General features: G+C 42.4%; 1 protein-coding gene across 1 annotated transcript in view; it reads right to left on the bottom strand.

Annotated features, from left to right (window-relative positions):
* Window positions 1–21,315, bottom strand: part of slc1a1 (solute carrier family 1 member 1) — a 40,164-nt gene extending 18,849 nt beyond the window's left edge. Inside the window, exons 1-2 of the mRNA XM_007892605.2 lie at window positions 20,990–21,315; window positions 1,173–1,313 (exon numbers count right to left, since the gene is read on the bottom strand). Coding sequence (XP_007890796.1) covers window positions 1,173–1,313; window positions 20,990–21,080 — 232 coding nt within the window. The 5' untranslated portion in view covers window positions 21,081–21,315. The remainder of the gene's footprint in view (window positions 1–1,172; window positions 1,314–20,989) is intronic.
* Between the last annotated feature and the right edge of the window lie 1,094 nt (window positions 21,316–22,409).

The following is a 22,409-nucleotide window of genomic DNA, read 5'->3' as shown; positions in this document are numbered from 1 at the left end:
CCTGCAGACTAACTTTCTGTGATTGGTATACAAGGACCCCCAAGTCCCTCTGGACGCTAACACATTCCAATCTCTCCCCTTCTAAAAAATAACCCGCTCTACTGTTTTTGCTACCAGGTGGATGACTTCGCACTTCCCTACATTATACTTCATCTGCCACCTACCTGCCCAATCACCTAACCTATCTATGTCTCGCTGCATTTTTTTAATGTTGTCCTCTGTGTTGACACTTCCTCCTAGTTTTGTGTCATCCGCGAATTTAGATATATTAACTTCGATGTCCTCATCTAGATCGTTGATGTAGATGGTAAATAGCTGAGGCCCAAGGACTGATCCTTGTGGCACTCCACTAGTCACATCCCGCCAATCTGAAAAGGACCCGTTTATCCCTACTCTTTGTTTCCTACCCGTTAACCATTCCCCAATCCATGTTAATATGCTCCCCCCAATTCCATGGGCCCTTATCTTTTGGACTAACCTTTTATGCGGCACCTTATCGAATGCCTTCTGGAAGTCCAAATAGACCACATCCACTGATTCACCCTTATCTAGTTTACTGGAAATGTCCTCAAAAAACTCTATGAGATTTGTCAAACATGACTTCCCTTTTGTAAAGCCATGTTGACTTGGCCTAATTATATTGTGTTCCCCTAAATACCGCACTACCGCATCATTAATCAATGATTCTAAAAATGTTCCTATCACTGATGTGAGACTAACTGGCCTATAGTTCCCCATCTTTTCCTTTCCACCTTTTTTAAATAGTGGTGTGACATTTGCGATCTTCCAATCCATGGGGACTGTTCCAGAATTCAAGGAATTTTGGAAGATCAGACACAAGGCCTCCACTCTCTCATAAGCTACCTCTTTTAAAACCCTGGGATGCAAGCCATCCAGACCAGGGGATTTGTCACTTTTTAGTGCTAACAGTTTCCCTAGCACTAATTCTCTACTGATGAAAATTTTCCTAAGTTGCTCCCTGTCCTTATCCCTTTGGTGCATCTCTATTGTTGGCGGACTTGTTGTGTCTTCTAGGGTGAAGACAGATGCAAAGTACCCATTTAGGGACTCTGCCATGTCCTTGTCCCCCATTACAACTAAGACATGCCATGGTTGATAGTAATTTCTGCTTTGGTACTCCTATTATTCAATAACATGACTGAATCATTTACCTGTTATCATACTGGATACAATTAATGGTAAAATAACCAGCTTCAGCATTCTCATCAAAATCTCTCCAGGAAACCCAAAGTAGTATATCTCGAGCTTTGTCAGATTGCCGTATTCATGCACAAGAATTCCGATCAAAACACCTGTAAAACAGAACAAGATTTATTATCTAACAGTGCCAATTATTCTTTCTATTCCCCACAACAAAAGGCCACCACTTATATCATTATAATTTCATCCAATTCATGCACTATTGCTGTTTAGCTGCACAAAGATCTTACAGTTGTGGCAGAGCCAACTCTAGTTCACAAGTCAGCAAATTACTACTAGTGACATAGAGACACATCAATCACAGTGGACAAATGTTGCCCTTCAGCTGTTCCCACCACATATGCAGAACACTGGAAACAAGATCATTGGCCAGAAACACCAGACCATGAAAATGTCAGGGACACTATGTTCCCTGGTTTCATTCAGATGCAGAATAACTTGACTACATCACATAACATGGCATGCATTTGATGGGAGAGGTCAAATCTGGTCACAACGACAGATGCAACAGCAAACCCCTAAAATCTTGTCCCCTTAGCTCAAGGACGGAGTCGCTCAGTGCCCACTCAAGTTCTCCAGAGGTCAGTCTTTGAGGGTTTGGAATCAGCAATCAGTTAAACACTGTGCCTCTTCATTCAGAGTGCGATACTCCTGGAGGAAAAGTGACAACTCCTCCCAAAGCTCGGCAGACAGCCGTTGCAAATTTTGCAAAAGTGCACATTGTTTTTAAATCGCATGTTACTGCAAAAATACATAAGATTCTCCATAACTCACTGCATTATATTTCATGCTATTTTGTAAGTCCTTAAGTATCTTACCAACTGTTGAATCTTTTTCCTTGTCCAGTTTCCTCCATTTCTTTCTCCCCTGATCACAAGCAGTAACTCATCCTGGTTTGTCTCACTTGAAAGCTAATTTTTCAATGGGTCTCAGAAGGCTCAACAACAACTGTGTTCTTACCCAAAGATGCCAAACGTGAGCTTCCAGCAGGGATTTCTGGATAACAATCCGTGGGAGGGGAAGAAAATCTGCCCGGGTCTAATTTAGGCTTTTTTCTTAGCCTTACAAAACTTTTTGGACAATTCTTACATTTTTTTAATCCTTCAATTAAATCTAAGTCTAGCTGTAAGTAGGAATACGCTATATCAAATGCAAGGATTATTATTATTTTATTAGTAGTAGTTTTGAAGCCTGTTTTCTGCGGTTCTTCAAAGAGTTCTACGTAACAGCTTTGAAATTGGGACTGAATGCAAGAATTGTCCTAACCCTGCCCACTCCCTCTTTGGACCCCTCCAGTCCGGTTTCCGCCCTGCCCACAGTACAGAGACTGCGCTTGTGAAAGTCACAAACGATATCCTCTCTATCTGTGACCAGGGCTCCCTCTGCCTCCTTAATCTCCTGGACCTCTCCGCCGTGTTTGACACAGTCGATCATGCCAGTTAGCTGCGGGGTACCCCAAGGATCCATCCTTGGCCCCCTCCACTTTCTAATCTACATGGTCCCTCTTGGGGATGTCATCCGCAGACATGGGGTACATTTCCACATGTATCCGGATGACACCCAACTCTATTTTTCCACCTCTTTTTGTGACCCCCAGTCCCCTGATGTTCGGTCAGCCTGCCCGTCAGATCTCAGGGGTTGGATGAGTGCAAATTTCCTTCTGCTGAACGTTAACAAGACGGAAGCTATACTCTTAGGCTCTCATCAACGTCTAAAATCTCACGGTTCTCATCTCCTCAACCTACCTGAACTCCCCTTAAAACTCTCTGAACCCGTACACAACCTAGGCGTTAGGTTCAACCCCCAATTATCCTTCCTCCCCCATATCCGGTCCCTCACCAACACCGCTTTCTTCCACCTCCAACGCATCGCCCGTCTCTGCCAATACCTCTCTTCGAAAGCCGCTGAAACCCTGGTCCATGCCTTTGTCACCTCTCGGCTGGGCTATTCTAATGCCCTCCTCACCTGTCTCCCTCCACTACTATCCATAAAATCCAGATTATTCAAAACTCTGCTGCCCACATTCTCACCTGCACGAAACTCCACTCCCCGATTATCCCAGTCCTTGCCAGACTGCACTGGCTGCCTATCCCAGAGAGGATCGCCTTCAAGATCCTCACCTTTGTATTCAAGTCCCTCCACTCCTCTGCACCCCCCTACCTCTCTGACCACCTCTCTCCTCAAAACAGTACCCGTTGCCTTTGTTCCTCCGGGTCTGGCCTCCTCCTCATCCCCCGAGTTCTCTGCTCCACCCTCGGCGGTCGTGCCTTCAGTCACTATGTCCCGAGGCTCTGGAACTCCCTTCCTCACTCCCTTCGCTTTGCTCCCACTATTTTCAGGTCTCTGCTGAAGACCTTTTTTTGTACCGCGCCTTTGGTCACCTTCCTCCCCCTCCTCCTAGCTCGGGCCCGAGATCCGTTACTGTGAAGCGCACTGAGACGCCATCCGGTGTGGAGGGCGCTATAAAAATCCAAGTTTTTGTTGTTGTTGCTGTTGAATATGAGACCTCCCTGGTTCAATACCACACAATGTGGTGTATTTAATTTTTGAGACATTGGCAGGCCCTCTATTGATATGTTTACTTGGTTTTAAAATGAAATTCATTCGTTAATTATATTCACGTACACTTGATAAGTATTTTTATTCCATTATGTTGTTCAGTTACAAGCTGTTCTCAAATATTTATTTATTGTTCTTATGGTGTACAGCACAAACAGTTTTGTAGATATTACATTTTCAAGGGGGTGAGTCTTGCTGAGTGACTTTTGCACAGCCTTGTTCCTGCAAGGGGCTTTGTCCTGAGGTGAAAGGTGCTATACAAATGTAATTTTTAGCTGTGCTGCATGGATAGTAGGTGCATAGAACTGTGCAGAAACTCCATAGAAGCTTCTTACAGAGATCACAAGAGAGTCCCCAGTGCAGTTCAAGACCCTCACTCTCTCCTTTAAATCCCTCCACGGCCTACCTTAACTCTGCGATCTCCTGTGACCCTACTATCCTGACCACTTCCTCTGCTCAGTAAACATAACTTTGATTTATATCCCTCAACTATTCCCTCTTGTATCTCAACCTACAGTGAATCGATGGGATGAGGTGTCCACCTGCTCCCATTTGGTGGGGTGCACTGTTGGGGGACAACTTGGAGGATCTTAACATGAGGCACTCTTTTCTTTAGGCTGCTGTTCAATTGATCTAACTGTATAGACGTTTCCTGGAGTCAGATGAACTCTATAAATTAATTTCCCCATCAAAAGGTTACAATTGCAAATGTTTCATTCAGGACGCAATTATACAATATAATGCAAGGAGCTTTGATCCAGTTATTGGGCTAAGTGGTATTGTTGAAAAATGCGATTGTAATGTTTCCCAATGAATTATTCATCAGTAAGATTTAAATACTCATTTTATATTGCAGATTTCAAAAAAACTCCCAAATAAACCCAATTATTTTGAATCTGTTGATGATGATAAAGTCAGTTTAAGACATAAAAGGCTTGAAGTATCAGAAAACGTTAGATGTGCTTACATTAATTGGAATCATTCCCCTACTAATATAAAATATAATTAGTTAAGTTATTTTTCTGAGCTCAGCAGTGGTTGTTAAAATGATATCAGAGACTGCATCGTGATGGTAAAATGCTAAAGGTACCTTTTCTGCTTGGCTGCAATTAGGTAATAGAATTACTGGCACTCTGCATGGAGGCTTTTGTGGTTAGCTAACGCTGACTAATAATTGATTCTCACCTGTTTTCGTAGCATACATAGCAGCCTGGCTCAGTTAATAATAATAATAATAATAATAATCCTTGCATTTGATACAGCGCTTTTCACGTCGGGAGGACGTCCCAGAGCGCTTCACAGAACACACTGTAAAGTGAATTGACTGTATATTTGTGGGCGAACGCGGCAGCCAATTGCGCACAGCAATGTCCCACAAACAGTCGTAGATTGAAAATGACCAATTTATTATTGTTTTTGTTTTTTTGGAGGGATTATTATTAGGCTCTGTGTGGAGTAAGGAAACTTGCCCAAGGTTTCGCCCTGCCTGGAATTGAACTCAGGTCTCTCGCTTGCAAAGCGAGTGCTCTAACCACTGAGCTACAGGACTCCACAGGACTCCAGTTGGTACCTCTCTCACTTCAGTTAGAAAGTTGTGGTTTCAAACCCCCGTCGCACTTCTGAGATCTCAGTTTGGGCTGAGACTCAAATGCAGTGCAGGGGGAGGCCAGCATTGTTGGAGGTGCCATCTTCAGAATAACATTTTAAGCTAACGTCTTGTCTGTGGACGTTAAAGATCCTGTGGCACTGTTTGAAAAGAGGAAGAAGTTTCTTCTAGTGTCCTGGCCAACAATGCCCCAGATAAAATTAATCATTCATTTCACGCCTGTTCTTTTTGGTCAGCCAGGTATCTCAAAAATGTGGATGCTTAAGAGTACCCAAACCAAACAGAGTCCATACATCCCACCTGTGCATGGTATAGAATGAGCACTCTGTCCCTGGAGGGATGCACCTTGCTTAGCTAATTCCATAAAATATTAGGCATAGGTTGGCAAGAGCCATGGCCCTTCCAAGTCTTGCTGTTCAGCCAGCCTGACTGGGCTGTCATCAGCAGTGCCCTGGAGTAACGCGGACCTGCCTAGCTCAGGAACCGGACTACTGAGACCATCACAGAGGACTGGCTTGATTCTAACATTCAGTTACCACAACATGTCACCTTGGAATCAGTGCAGCTCCAACAAGACACCACTTACCTCCCACCCAAGGAGGACAGTTTGGCTGTTTGTGAGTCATTGCTGTGTGCAAATTGGCTGCTGCATTTACCTACAACTACAGTAACCTGCATTTTCCAGTAAAATCCTATGAACAACAACAACTTGCAGCTATATAGTGCCCTCCATGCAGGGTAGCGTCTCAGAGCGCTTAACAATGGCGGAGCCTGACTCCGAGCCGGGGGAGGGGGAGGTGGCCATAAGCATGGTCGAAGAGGAAAGTTTTCAGCTGGGACTTGAAAGAGGGGAGAGGGGGGACAGGGCAGAGGGATTGAAGGAGAGTGTTCCAGAGTTTTTGGGGCGCAGTGGCTGAAAGTTTGACCTCCGATGGCGGGGTGGAGGGTACGAGGGACGAGCACAAGGCCGGTGCCAGTCAAGCAGAGGCACCGGGTGGTGGATTGGGGAGTGAGGAGATCCGAGAGGTAGGGAGGTGGCAGGGAATGAATGGATTTGAACATGAGTGTGAAGATCTTGAAGTCGATCCATTCAGTGATGGGAAGCTGGTGGAGCCTGGCCAGAACTGGTGAGATGTGGGTACAGATTTTGGTACGGGTCAGTATGTGGGCGGAAGAATTTTGAATGAGCTGGATCTTGTGAATGGTGGAGATGGGGAAACCTGCGAGGAGTTCGTTGGAGTAATCAAGCCGGAGGTGACAAACGCATGCAACCGTAAGGTACGGTTAGATGCAGGCAATATGGCAGAGGTGGAAGAAGGTGACCGGATATGGGGGAGGAAGGACAGCTAGGGGTTGAACTGGACGCCTAAATTGCGCACTGGTTTGGTGAGTCTGAGGGAGAGCCCAGGGAGGTTGAGGAGTTTAGATCCGCAGGAGTGAAGATGTTAACAGAAACGAAGGAGTATGGATTCCGTTTGTCCATATTCAGCTGCACGAAGGTTACACTCATCCTGGCCTTGATATCTGCCAGACAAGCTGATAGAACATCGACGGACCTGAAGTTGGTGCTGGAGGCAAAGTAGATTTGTGTGCCATTCGCATACATGTGGAAGTTTATCCCGTGTCTTCGGATGACATTGCCCAGAAGGAGCAGATAGAGAAGGAAAAGTAGAGGGCCAAGAATGGAGCCCTGGGGTACCCCGCAGGTGACCAGGCGGGTGCAGGAAGAGAAACCATTTGCTCAGATGAAATGGAGGCGGTGGTTAACTAGTACTTAACCACTGAGGTAGATGAGAGAGGAGAACCGATGGAGGAGGATGGCGTGGTCAACTATGTTGAACGCGGCAGAGAAATCCAGGAGGACATGGAGGCAAAGGAAGCCCTGGTCACAGATAGAGAGGACATCATTTGTGACTTTGACAAGCCTTGTCACTGTGCTGTGGGCAGGGCAAACACCAGACTGCAGGGACTCGAGGAGGCAGTGGAGGGAGAGGTGTGACCGAAGTTGACCTGCAACAATGCGTTCCAGGACTTGGCAAGGAAGGGCAGATTGAAAATGAGATGGTAGTGTGAGAGATTAGACAGATCGAGGGTGGGTTTTTTGAGGGGGTTTGTGATAACAGTGGGTTTTCAGGGGGAGTGGAACAGAGACTGAGGAGAGAGACTGGTTGACTGTGTCGGCCAGCAGGGGGGAAAGGAGGGGGAGTTGACTAACCAGCAGCTGGTAGGTCGGGAGTTGAGGCAGCAGGTGGTGAACTTCACTTGGGTGATTGTGGTTGAGAGGGAAGAGGAAGAAATGGGGGCAAAGGAGTGTAAGGAGGGGGGAGTGTCAGGAGCCGTGGCAGAGGGAAAAAGGTGGTATGGATGGTCTGGATGGGGTGAAAGGGGTCATGGGGGGAAGGCGATGCAGCCAAGCAGATGTTTTCAATTTTTGAGGTGAAGAAGTCTAGGACCTCTTCACACTTGGTGTTTGATGTGAGGATAGAGGGAGCTTGAGGATGTGCACGAAGGAAGTGATGAATGGTGGGAAACAGCGTGTTTGGATTGTTGTTTGCTACAGGATGACTTTGGAGTAAAAGTCAGTTTTGCTCTGTGAAAGGGAGAGGGGTAAGTGTGGAGATGCTCGGGCTACACCTGGCCGTGAATCTTAAGGCTGGATTTCTGCCATCTGTGCTCGAGCATCCAGGTTTGTGTTTTGAGTGAGATGACTGTTGTACCAGGGGGAATGGGTTGATTTGGAAACAACCCTGGATTTCAGGTGTGCCAGGCAATTGAAGGTTATGGAGAGACGGTCATTCAGCAGCTTGATGACTGCATCAGGATCGCTGCAGGTGTAGGGCCAGAGGGTGAGGAGGTCCAAGGAAGAGAGGGCATTCATGAGGGACTCAGAGGGAAGCTTTTTTCAGGGGCGGAAAAAAAATGTGGGGGGCTTAGAAGAGGGGAGGGGGATGCGGGAGGAGAGGAAGATGAAGTGGTCCTAGATGGCCTTGTCCATGATGGACAGGTTGGAAATGTCAAGGCCATATGTGATGATGAGGTCGAGGGAGTGGCCACAGTTGTGGGTCGATGTGGAGGGTGAGGTTTAGGGAGGAGAGGAGGGCAATAAAATCTGAGGAGGTGCTGCAAGGGAAGTTTAGGTGGAGGTTGAAATCATCCATTATAAGCAGTTGTTCAGTGCAGAGGTACAGGGACGAGAGGAGAGAGGAGATATCAATGAGGAAGGAGCCAGGAGGGAGCCGTAAACTTGGAGGAGTTTGAGGGAGAGAGCGGAGGGATGGTGGAGGATGAGGTGCTCAAAGACGGGGAAACAACCAGAGGAATAGGGGTTAGAACAAGGGAAGCTTGGGAGATGAGGGCCACCCTGCCACAATGTTGGTTGGGGGTGGGGGTGATAAATGTGCAGGAGAGGAGGCTTCAAAGAGGGGAATGGGGTCACATGGGGAGAGCCAGGTTTCTGGAAGCCCAAGAATATCAATGTGCTCATCCAGAATGAGGTCATGGATAGTAAGGTCTTTGAAGAGGTTCATTGACATGAGAAGCCACTATATCAGATGCAAGGAGAATTAAGGGGGCTGTCCAGGCGTTAGAGGCCAAACAGAAGACATGAATGAGAATGATCGCATCTTTGAGGAATGAGATATGAGCAATGATTACACAAACTAGGGCTCTTCAGACTTGGGGGAAAAAAACAAGAGGAGACCCCATAGGGGTGTGAAACAAAAAGAATCTAAGCAATAGGTCCAACGGTCTATAATCATAAATTGACCCCAATGAGTTGGACCTATTGCTTAGATTCTCTTTCTTTGTAATACACCCAGTAAGGATGAAAATTGCTTCCTATTTCTTCTTGTTTTACTGTCTCAGTGTATCCTAAAGTATTGATCTGGATTTACTTTTTCAATCCCATTCAAAATTTTGTACATCTCCATGAGGTCCCCTCTGAGTCATTCTTTTCTCAGAAATAAAGAGCCCTCGCTTGTTTATTCATTGTTCATAACTCTTTCCTCTAACACTAGGGATTGACCCAATGATTCTATACAATCTTAAATTTCACAGTAAAATCATCTTCTAGGCTAAGACCATGTGGAATTTCAGGTTTAGGAAGAGGAAAGGTAGTGGGAGGTGGAAATTGGCAAGAGAAAGAGAAATCCTTCTCTATACATTTCTATACATACACATAAAGAAGGGAATGTGGAGACTGCGAAGGGGGATATTCATAAGTGTGGAGTATAACTAGCACAAGCTAGTTGGGTTGAATGGCTTGTTTCAGTGTTGTAGATTTCACATAATTCTATTTATTTCTATGAGGGGCCATAAGTCTGGCAGTGTTTAAACAAAGCAATTTCACCTAATTTGTCCATTAAAAGAGAGAAATGGTGAAATCAGTGTCTAATCAGTTTTTGTCCAGTGCTTCAGTGAACATTAGGGTCCTGACTGGCTTGTAATTGGAAACAACTAAAATCAAATTAAAATAAGTGGGTAAATAAATTGTCCAATTCAATCTTAGGAGTAACAAAAAGCTTCAGCAGTTATCATGTGGCTTGGAAAGCCTAGTTTAAACCATCTGCTTCAATTCAGGAAACTGGGGACATTAGTTTATCATATTCTACCCGCTACACATCACTGTAATGGTAAGTGGCTTTATTAAATTATTTTGATGTTGAATAATGAAAGATGTGTTTTAGTAGAAATGGATACCAGGACAACAAGAAAACATACTATTGAAGCACCTCAGTCTGCAGCAAGTAGTCAAATTCAGATGAGATGTTAAACTGAGGTCTGCCTGTTCAAGTAAATGTTAAAGATCCCATGGCCCTATTTGAAAAGAAAATGAAATCTCTCCTGGTGTCCTAACCAACAATCTCCCAGACAAAATTGGTCATTCACCTCATAACTATTTGTGGGATATTGTTGTGTGTGTTTGTGACCAAAATACAGTTACTCCATTTCCACAGTAAATCCTGTGAAGTGCTTTTGATATATTTTAAGGACATGATAAAATGAAAAAAAATCACTTTATAATGTCATTAAAATGTCTCAAAGCACTTCACAAGATTTACTATGCTGTATGAAGTAATATCAAGATCACCTGATCCAGCATCTTATCATGCGGTCAAAATGTCTCAAAGTGTTTAGCTATATTGGATGCTCTGGAAATGTTTGTGTGTTGTAAACATGGAAGTGCCATTATGTTGCTATGTTTGCATCTGGCCATGAAGAAGTAAATTGAACATGTCTCCAGATGCAGGTTATTGAATAGCTGGATTCATTACCAGCCTGAATTCCTCAACAAATTCTGTTTATAGAAGGAAATTGGCAGCTTTCCAGCAGGCTGAGGGGTTTGGAAGATATCAAGACTTCTCTTTATTATGTAGCGATCAATAGGGATATTGTAAATGTGTTCAATTGTGGTATAATATGATTTGATTGTTGACTGCTATTGAATACAAAGAAATGAAAATATTTTGATACAATCTGACAGTAGAAAGACCTTACAAGATTCTCTTGTAATTCCAGCTTCTTAGAGCGACAAGCAACGGAAACTTTAACTCTGTTCGGTGAGTGAATGAGAAGCCATGAAGTCAATTTCCTTTATAATCTATTGAACTACAATCAGAATACTTGCACTCTTCAACTCATTATCTGTCAAAATAAATCAGTGCTGCATGTAAATATATATCACATTTAGTGGGTTCCAATCACTTTATATTTACTCCTGCACACTGTCCTTATTTAGAATTACAGAAATTTACAGCACAGAAGAGTCCATTTGGGCCATTGTGTCTGTAATAATAATAACTGCATTTGGTATAGCACCTTTCACGTTAGGAGAACGTCCCAGACAGCTTCACAGGATATACTGTGGAGTGACTGTGTTTTGTGTGCAGCCAACTTTGTGCACAGTAATGTCCCACAAACTGACATGGACTGAATGACCATTTTGTTTCATTAAACAGTTAAATATACGGCACAGGAACAGAATGATTTGGCCCAACTAGTCTCCCAGTATTTATACTCTCAACGGGTCACTCACCCCTACCTATTTATCTCTCCTATACCATCTATTGGTATACTTCTGATTTTTTTCTCTCATACATTTATTTGCATGTGGACAAAATACTTCATCACACTCTCCAAAAGGTAATGAGGATTAGTAACCTATTTCCTTGCACATGGACGAAGGATCGTATTAACCAGAGCAACTGCCAAGTTTCAGAAAGCTGAGTTTACCTTTGGGTCAATATGTTATTTCATTGTTAATGCTTAAGCATTCTGTTTTAAGAATTCACGCCAGATTGCCTGAGGTTTATTTGTGCTTTGTTCACTGACGACCGAGCAAATGTATAAACATTATTAACTGCACCGGACAAGTAACCACTTGAGTCTTGTAGCATATTGGTTAGTGCACTCGCCTCACAAGCAAGAGGACCTTGGTTCGATTCCCGGGCAGGGCAAAACTTTAGGCAAGTTTTCTTACTCCACACGCCTCTGTTTATTCAACAGTATTACAAACTGTTTCTTCCTCTTAAAGTTGGCAGGACATGTAAAGAGCTTATTATTATTATTACTATCAATAATTTCATTAGACAGAATCTTGAGTGTCGGGAGGACATCTGAAAGTGCTTTACAGGATTTAAAGATTCCTGTAAAGCACTTTTCATGGCTTCCCAATCACGTTATCCCATATTGTTGTTATACAATATATACTTTATCCCTCTACTATGTAATAATAATAATCCTTGCATTTGCATTTGACGCTTTTCACGTCTTCTAGACGTCCCAAAGCGCTTCACAGAATATACTGTAAAGTGAATTGACTGTAATTTGTGGGTGAACGCGGCAGCAAATTGTGCACAGCAGTGTCCCACAAACAGTAGTGGATTGAAAATGACCAATTCATTATTGTTTTTGTTTTTTGGAGGGATTATTATTAGGCGTGTGGAGTAAGGAAACTTGCCCAAGGTTTCGCCTGCCTGGAATTGAACTTAGGTCTCTCACTTGCAAAGCGAGTGCTCTAACCACTGAGCTACAGGACTCCACTGTAAAGTATGTATTGTATGCCTCTACTGCTTGCTGTTTGACAACTGACTATCTTTATTGAAGTAGGGAGACCAAAACTGCATGCAGTACTCCAGATGCGGTCTACCACACTGCAGTTATATTTAATTATACATGGCTTTATGATAAAATGAACCTATCTGATCTCTGATGGTTTGGTAACAATTGTCAACCCTCTGTGAAGATCTTGGGATCCGGTTCCTGAGATAGGCATGTCTTGCTTACTCCAGACTAGCTTGTCAGCAGGAGTTAGAGGGGCAGACCAGTCGCTGGGAGCAGGGATTCTTTCCGCTCAGTTAATCCGGCAAGCCAAAGCCCTAGTGGGTAAGGCAATCTACCTACACATAGAAATTCCAGAGATAGATTGTTGGAAAGGAATACACATGCTCTCCCTGGCGGGATACATCCTGCTTACCTAATTCCAGAAAGTATTAGGTACAGGTTGGCAAGTGTCAATGCTTGGGGACCCCAGAGTGTGCATTGGGGTATTACTGGAGTCTAACCAGCTATCACACATAAAGTACTACAAAGGTCTTTTCCCGGTTTATATTCCTCTCCTAAACCAAATCCATTCCCAAATTTTCATTTGAACTAGCTACTTATCTCGCTGTTGTTTATTGCACATTGCTGGTGCAGATTAACGGCTGTGGCGGCATCTATAACATTCAGTTCATATTTATAAAGCATTTTGACACTTTATTCAAAAGTGCTATGTAACTGCAAATTATTATTATAAAATCTGCATTTATAATTTTACTGGATGTCCCTCCTTGTATTACAGTTCAAAAGTCTTACAACCTCGATGTAACTTTGCACCATTATTTGCAAGGGAATTATACCCCATAGAACTAATCTTTACCAGGTGATTTGATAGGATCTGCCCAATTCAACTAAGTCACATATTGTCAGAATTCTTCTTGCCCATCACATAAGCAGCTTCACTTGTATTGTAGTCCTTTGAAGTTAATAATCAACTAATATTCACCCACCTACATTGTGAATCTATAAATTCTTCTAAAGTTCAACAACCAGAGTACCATTTAACTCCCTTAAACTTTTCCCTCCTGTTTCTTTTACGTGACTATTTTTCAGATGCCGAGATGTACAGTGATAATAATAATCCTTGCATTTGATATAGTACCTTATCACATCTTTGAGATGTCTCAAAGCGCTTTACAGAATGGTGGAAAGTGGACTGTATACTTTGCAGATGAAACTCAGCAGCACACGGCAGTGTCTCACAAACAGTCGTGGATTGAGTGACCAAATTATTTTTTTTAAGGAACTATTACCTCGGAAAAGCAATCTGGCAATCGACTAACAACTGGGTTCCTACTTACTGCTAGGTAAACAGAGGTTGTGTGCAGTAAGGAAACTTGGCCAACATTGCGCCTGCCTGGAATCAATAAATTATAAATGCAATATTCCAAATCCCTCCTGTATGCCATTTCAAGAGTCGAGGCTTTGGGATCCCAGAGCAGAGGGTGTGTTGGGTACTGCTGGAGTTTAACCAGCTAAAACCACAAAGCTTGCCATTTAAAAACAGTCGAACATGGTTCCTGCTGCTTGTCCAGATAGGATTGTCTTACCCATTTGGACTGTGGTATGCAGGATTAACCAGAACTAAGTGGGAAGAATCCTTTCATTTAAAAATTTCGAGGCCCTCTACATCTATGTTTGTTTTAAATTGGATTCCCCATTAAATTTATTCAAAATAATTCAAATAAAGCAAGTTCAATTTCAGATTTATCTCAGTTTTATCTGTGACAGTAGCTTGGCTCGAGATTGTTACCAATTTGTAATTTTAGCTTTGTGTGGTTCGTACTGTATTAGTGCAGCTGCGTTGAATTCAGTCCGTTTTTCACTAACTACAGAATTACCTTGTGGTGGCAAATTGATTAAATATAATCCTGCAGTGTGGTAGACCACATCTAGAGTGCTTTATGCAATTTTGGCCTCCCTACTTCAATAAAGATAGTCAGCTGTCATAGAGGAGGCGGTAGAGGAATACAATACATAGTTTACAATAAATCCTTTGAAGCACTTTGAGATGTCCTCCTGATATGCAAGACTCTGTCAAATGTAATTAGTAGTAGTAATAAGAAAGAAGCTCCTTACATGTCCTGCCAACTTTAAAATAATAAACCAGTTTTCAAATATAAATACTGGAATTTTCTTTGGACAATTATGAAACCATTATGACGTAAAACAATGTTCCAGGGTGGACAAAGTCCGAGATCAAGTAGGATCAAGTAAAGTTTCACTACATTGTTTAAAGGTTGCAGTTCATTTTGATAATGCACCATCGTAAATGAAAGGATTAATATTGCTATTATAATTCTCCTGCTTTATGGCATGTACGATCCTTACCAAAATGGTGAGTATAAAAATGATGCCACTTTAGACCCTAGGTATCACAGCAAAACCAAACCAACATGAGTTGCTCTTATTCTCCTTGTCCAGAAGGATTCTGATATTTTTTGGGATGATTTATATTGCTTTTTTTTTAAAAAATGGCCATTTGCTCCGATGCAGAATTTTGGGCCGAACTGTTCTCCACTGAAATCCTTCAAATAGAATTGCAGTTTACAGACCAGCAGTTTACTGATTGGAATCCTGATTCAATCTGAGTTCAATAGTCTCAGCAGGGCTGCATGAGGAGGCTAAATTGACCCTGGCCTGGGGGGAGAGGAGGGAGGAGGAGAAGAAATAGGTTTTAGACTAGCCGGATGTAATGCAACACATTCCACCAGAATCTATCTACATCAATGTCTTTGAATTTGCATTGTTCCATTACTTGTCCGGTGCAATTAATTGTGTTCATATGTTTGCTCGTTCATTACTGAATGAACCATACATAAACCTCAGGCAATCTGATGTGATTTCTAACAACGGAATAATTAAACATTAACAGCATATAACACACAGCTGAAAAGCAAACACAGGTTTCTGGAACTTGGCAGTTGCTCCGCTTATCTGCAAGGAAATAATTTGCTAATCCTCATTACATCTTGGAGCGTTTGATGAAGTGTTTTGCCGACATGCAAATGAGTGTATTTATGAGAAAATCTGAAGTATACGACAACAACAACAAGATTCCATTTATTGAGCGCCTTTCACGTCGGGAGGACGTCCCAAGGCGCTGTACAGTTGGGTCAGGACCCGAGCAGGGGGGAAATGGTCAGGGTGAGGGGAGGGAAGGGAGGGAGCGAGGAGGGGGTAGAGAGTCAAGAGGGGAGCTGAAGGCACGGTCAAAAAGAAAGGTGTTGAGACCGGCCTTGAAGAAGGAAAGGGAGGAGGCGGCGAAGGCACTGGGGGATAGAGTTCCAGAGCCTAGAGGCTGAAGGCCCGGCCACCGATGGTAGGGCGGTTGGGGCGGGGGATGTGGAGCAGACCGGAGCCAGAGGAACGGAGGGTACGGGCAGGTAGGTAGAGGGATAGTAGGTCGGAGAGGTAGGAGGGAGCAAGGCCGTGAATGGCCTTGTAAGTGAGATGGTATGGGCGAGGGGAATAGTGTGGGTTCATGTAGAGTAGAAATAGTGGCACAGACTAGTTGGGCCAAATGGTCTGATTCTGTGCCGTATATTTAGCTTTTTTTTAAATGGTCATTCAATCCCTGACAGTTTGTGGGACATTGCTGTGTACAAAATTGGCTGCCTCGTTCACTCACAGAACACACAATCACTCCATTGTGCAGTATATCCCATGAAACGGTCTTGGATAACCAAAACAAAAGGTGCTATATAAACTATTATTAAAATTATTATTTATTTTATTTTAGAGAGCTTATTAAATTATGTTTTCCACCTGTTAGCCCAACTTCCTATTATATACGGATCTCTCTGGATTTGGTCTTCTTGATCCCTGTAATTTGCAACAACCCAAGTATGGTACCATAATAATTTGATATTGCACCTTCCACATCAGGAGGATGTCACTGGGTATTTGGTGTTTTGTAGCTTGGATAATTTGGTTTCTACCCTTGCTTCCTAATAATAACTACAATAATAATAATCCTTGCATTTGATAGAGTGCCTTATTGTGTCATTGAAACATCTCAAAGCGCTTCAAAGAATATGAAGTGAATTGACAGTTAGGCACCACATATTTTGTGGTCCAGATGATCTCTCAGCTTGCTTGTTGGCACAGTTTATTTTTGCAGAGGTATTTCCATGGGATGTAAGGAAAGTTAAATTAACCCCTTCCCAGAGTCTGGGAAGGGACGGCAAGCCAGTTATTGCTCCTGGGACGTCCTCCTGATGTGAAAGGTGTTATACAAATGTAATTTGTTGTTGTTGGTCCCTCTGTTGGATGTGCACGGTGGGGCAGGCAAGTGGGGAGAAGTCAGGCTTAGCTCGATATCCTCTACAGGCAAGTGGTCTGCCGACATTCACTGCCAAGGCTCACGTGTGAACGATGCTCACTCGTGTGTTGTACTGGAAGGTACCCAGGACCCATGGAATTGTATCCCAGCAAGTGGAGCCAGACCAGAAGAGAGGCATAGACCAATGAGGAGAAAATTAGAAAAATACTTGGATTAAATTTACAGAGGAAGAAATAAAAGACAGGTACAGAGATGGAGGTTTAATAGAGAATCATATGCTCTCTCCTAATTAAAATGTATAACGCACTAATGAATCTGTTTTCTCAAATATCTCATGATGCAAAAGTGACTAAATATAGTTGTGTGGTGTGGATGATGAGAGAGTTATTTATTCAGCTTTGAGTTTATTTCTATATACTTTTAACCCTTTCATGGCTTTTTAGTGTTTTTTTAATTTGCATTTACTTTCACCTCTTCGGTTCTTCATTCATTTTTTTTTACTGCTTCAGGTCTGCATTTGCACTAATATAAAACATTACCTAGAATCAGAATCTTGCAATCCCCAACTCTCAACACATACACTTTACACTTGCAGGGTACTGTCACTTAGCAACAAAATTGACCAGAGATCAACAGAGAACATTTTTTGATCTGTTAGAAGAAAAACAAGAGTTTGATACATTCAGGTACTAAATTGCAGGTGTGAACAGCATAGTCTACATGGTCTATCCAGTGTTGTTATGAACTGGACAATTCTAGTGGACAGGCTGTCCACAAAGTCGTCTTACCCCCCTTTTACAAAACAACGATACGAGTCCATGGAGGAGCTGAAACAAGCTGTCGGGATTGCATCTTGCCTGATGTTATGGAAGGTGTTGCACCGAACATGGCAATGGATCATTATCTGCCATGAAAATGATGGCGCTCACACTGATCGTCTGGACATTTAAATACATGAACTGAATACAATTAAGTACTTAAAAATACAATTATCGTCATTCTTCCACATTGCTAAGTTGTTGGTCAGTGCCCAGTAGAAAGAAAATAGGGGTAACAGGACTTTGTAGGGGACATCCTGTTGAGTGGTCAATAACCAGCCACTTTTTCCACAATAGTAAGTTAATGAATTGCCAGTCCTGCTTTTCCAAAGGCCATCTCATGTTCACAGCAATATGAGGAAGAAAGATCTCTTCTTCCTACACACAGATATTAGGAGATATTACAAAGAAAGCACCAGAGTGAATGTGAAACTGTGCCTCAACCTATTGTCTGCACTTGCTACCGTTAGTGGCAAAGGTCTAGGATTGAGTCATCTATAAAAGCAGTAAAAACACTTCTCAGCTCCTCGGCTTGTGTACTATTGACACAAATAACTTTCCTTGTTAAGCTTTTAACAGGAACAGAACCATTTCAGGACCGTGCAATGGAAACACACTACACAATGGTCTCACTCATGCCTGTAAGATTATCCATTGTCACAGCACTCAAATTTCCTCTGCACTCAGAATACCAAAGTGTGTGCATTGTGGGACCTGTGCCCAATCTGCATGCATTGAAATATACCTGTCTGTAGGAATCTATTGGATTGAGGGATAGGACAGAGAGGAAGAAGGCAGACTCAAAAGAACTGATTATCATGACTCACATAGAAAACGATTCAGTGTATGATATGCACAGGTTCTGATGCTCCAATTTATTGGGTGGGGGGAGTAATGGAGTAAAGTTGTGTCATTCTGTTATAATGAAATCATCCTTTCACCTTAAGAGGGGAATGGTTGGATCCAATGTTTGAAATAAATGGGCTGAGGTTACCTGGGTGCAAATTTCAAAAGAGCAACTTTACTGTGGCGACTTGCTACCAACTTAATGCCAGATTAATAGTGATGAATATAAGGATCATGTTTGTACTTAACTGGCAGGAGGGTTGGGCTGCAAGTGACGTTTGCATTGCTTGTATAGGACAGTCAAGGCTAGTCATGCTACTCACAAGAGGAATGAATGCAACTAGAGAGAGTCCATGGATAGGTGAAAGGGTCACTTCTGGAACAAAAATAATAATAATTCTTGCATTTGATATGGCACCTTATTACGTCCTCGAGACGTCTCAAAGAGCTTCATAGAATATGCTGTAAAGTGAATTGACTATACTTTGTGGGCAAAACACGGCAGCCAATTGCGCACAGCAGTGTCCCATAAACAGTAATGGATTGAGTGACCAACTTATTATTATTTTTGCGATCTGCTTAAAACAACATTTACAAATGAGTGCACTTAATTTTGGAGCTACATGTGACATCACGATGTCAGAGGGTTGGAGCCCAAACAAAGAGAATGGACATGGCCAGTTAGAAAATACATGACCAAACTGGTGGAAAAGCTTAAATATGTAATGCAGCCAACCTTACAAGTCATCATAAAGCAGAAAAATCAAACATTGCACACTGTGAACAGGGATCATTTTCAAAATGTATATAAAAGAAATGTCAGTGCTTAAAAGCAATTGTTGCTTTTTTCGATTAATAATCCTTGCATTTGATATTGTGTATTATTGGGTCATTAAGATGTCTCAAAGCGCTTCACAAAATATATTGGAAAGTGGATTGCCTGTGTATTTTATGGGCGAAAAGAGGCAGCCAATTTCACACAGCAGTTTCCCACAAACAGTCATGTATTGAGTGACAAAATATATATATTTTTGGAGGGATTATTGGCCCCGGAAAGCAATTCGCTAATCGTCTAACAACCAGGTTCTTACTTACTGCTAGATAAACAGAGGCATGTGGAGTTAGGAAACATATCCAAGGTTTCGTCCTACTAGGTAATTGAACCCGGGTTCTCTTGCTTCCGAGGCGAGTACTAACCCCTACTCAACAGGACTCAAATGATTAGAAATTATAGAACCAAGCAGAAATAATAATAATTCTTGTATAGTGTTTTATCACATCGACAAAAGTCTCAAAGCACTTCATATGAGTGTACTGTAAAGTATAGTGACTGTATTTGTAGACAAATATAATTTTACGCGCAACAATGTCCCACAAACAGCCATGAAGTGAGTGACCAATTTTCTTTGGAGGATTGCTCGCTCGGACATTTGGAGGAACTACCTTCTCTTTTCGAATAGCGCCATCGAATCTTTTACATCCACCTGAGCAGGCGGATAGGAACATGGTTTAAAATAATAATAATCCCTACAAAATAAATAATATTAATAATAATTTGATCACTCAATCCACGACTGTTTGTGGGACCCTGTGCGCAATTGGCTGCTGGGTTTGCCCACATAACATACATCACTACACTTTACAGTATATTTTATAAAGCCTTTTGAGACATCTCAACGATGTGATAAGGTGCTATATCAAATGCAAGAATTATTATTATTATTGCATCTCATCCAAAGGTTGGCATTTCATAGCACCTAATACCTAATATTCAAGCCATTTACCTAAATATGGTATTGAGTTGTATCACTGTAACAGCTATTGTGTATCCCTAGATGGGCAGGCATGCTCATTATATTCTCTCCTCCTGTTTCGCTATTCCTCACAGAGTGAATAATTCATTTTAGCTGGAGAGGCTCCGCGTGGAGGAGAGGTGCTTCCCCTGAGGGAGAGAGATGGAAGAGATGGTAGGAAGAACCCGAGAGGGGACTTGATCCGTCCATATCCCAACAGCAATTGCAGAGTCCTGGAGAATCAGCTTGAAAGAGGGTGTTGTTGCCCCCCACCCCACCCTTTGCCACCCTCTGAACAGCACGCGGTTTAGAGGCAACCTGAGAAATGGCAAATGATTAACAAAACTTTTTTAAAATTTGAGGGTGAGAGTATAATAAATATGCATGACACAATCAATAGGTTTGCTGACCATCATGTTCACAAGATCATGACATCCTTTAATTCCAGTGAGACACATTCAGTTGCAATAAATTGCCACGGGGACATTTGTTGTTATACGCATCTTAAGAGACTGAAGCACAGAGATAATGGACTTCTGCATGGCTTGTCAAAGAAAGCGAGTTAGGCACAAGAATCACAAGCACCTGATTGCTATCAGGGGCTTGATGTGAACATACAGCAACAGTAAAACAGACAGGGTCTGAAATATGCTTCTATTTCATGCAGAATCTTGTGCATTCATATAGTAATCATTACCACTGCTAATCTGCATCCTCACAAAGGAAGAACCATTGTACAGGTAGCAAAAGATGAAATGCTTACCTAGAACCACAGCGATGATAGTAGCAATGAGCAGCCAGTTTTTCTTCAAAACAGTCTTCAAATCACATCCCTTTTGGGATTTCTTCCCCATGTTTAATTGATGGCTTGAATCCAGAGGAGCAGATGAAAAAATTCTGTCATGCACACATGCACTCTCTCTCTCACACACACACACACACACACACAGCACTGATATGCTGCTGACTGCACTCTACTGCACTATATTCCGTCACTGCAGACGATTCCTCAGTCCAACCGCTTCATGCACTGACTTGTATCCAAGTACCACCCCCAAACCTGAATGCAGTGAGAGGATCCTAACAATGGCTACCACTAAACACAGAGCCATGCTTTCAAAGCTCTCAATCCATCACTTAAAACTGTGGACTCTGCACCTTCTGTTCACAGCAGTTGGAGGCTTGCCACCAAACACGCAGCACATTTCTTTGTATATTGTAAAACTGGAAAAAAATATTGCCCAAAATTCATAAAAAACACCATATTGATAACCCAGGAAATGTTGTAATCTGACATTTGCATTAATTTGCTGACATTTGCAATATATTGGGGAAGGTAGGAGGGAGAGAGGGAATGTCAGACATCATTTAGGTCTGTTTATCTGCTTGCCAGGGCAAAAGTTAATGGTCAGCAGTGATTTACTGGGGTATGTGGTGGTGATTTGTTGGGAATAGAATCTATTCAGCATTGTTATTCATTTCCTTGCAATAATTATGCTTGATGGGAATATGGAAATCTTTCTATTAAATGTCAGAAGGTTTAGAAGCACAGATTCAATTAACACTGATGATAACTCTATTTAAATTTGCAATTCTATTAAACTTGAAGAGGAGAGGTGGGGGTTCGGAGCAAGGAAACCATCTCATGGAGGAAATAAATTGGTACAAAATGAGATAGTCCATCTAACATTTTGGTGCACATCAGCCACGATGCAATGACTAAGAAATATTTCATCTTGCATTAAGGGCACAGAGATAATATTCTGATCTACTAGGTACCTTAAATGATTAAGCATTTCCCCTTCAAATACAAGGTCAAGGTGGCCTATTGTTCTAACTTGCTCACCCCCCACCCCCCAATGAGTTTAATAACAATAATAATAATAAATAATCTGACCTCAGCCCGAATGGGGGATTGGTGGGCCAGTGTGTTGATATAACTGACGTAAGACTTGAACCCACAACCTCTGACTCTGAGGCGAGAGTGGTACCAACTGAGCCAGACCGACACCTGACTGAGTAACTGGGATGGGTGGGAGGTATTCATTTGAGGAATTTGGGGATCTGTACTAAAATATATATAGGATCCTGTTCCTAGAATATATCAATTATACATACATAAATGACTTGGATTTGCAGACTCGGGTAGTTAAATGAAGACTGTGGAATCAGAGAAAGGAACC

This window comes from Callorhinchus milii, unplaced genomic scaffold (assembly GCF_018977255.1).
Source record: "Callorhinchus milii isolate IMCB2004 unplaced genomic scaffold, IMCB_Cmil_1.0 Scaffold1, whole genome shotgun sequence".
Lineage (NCBI taxonomy): Eukaryota > Metazoa > Chordata > Chondrichthyes > Chimaeriformes > Callorhinchidae > Callorhinchus > Callorhinchus milii.
This window is presented reverse-complemented; position numbering and strand designations above follow the sequence as displayed.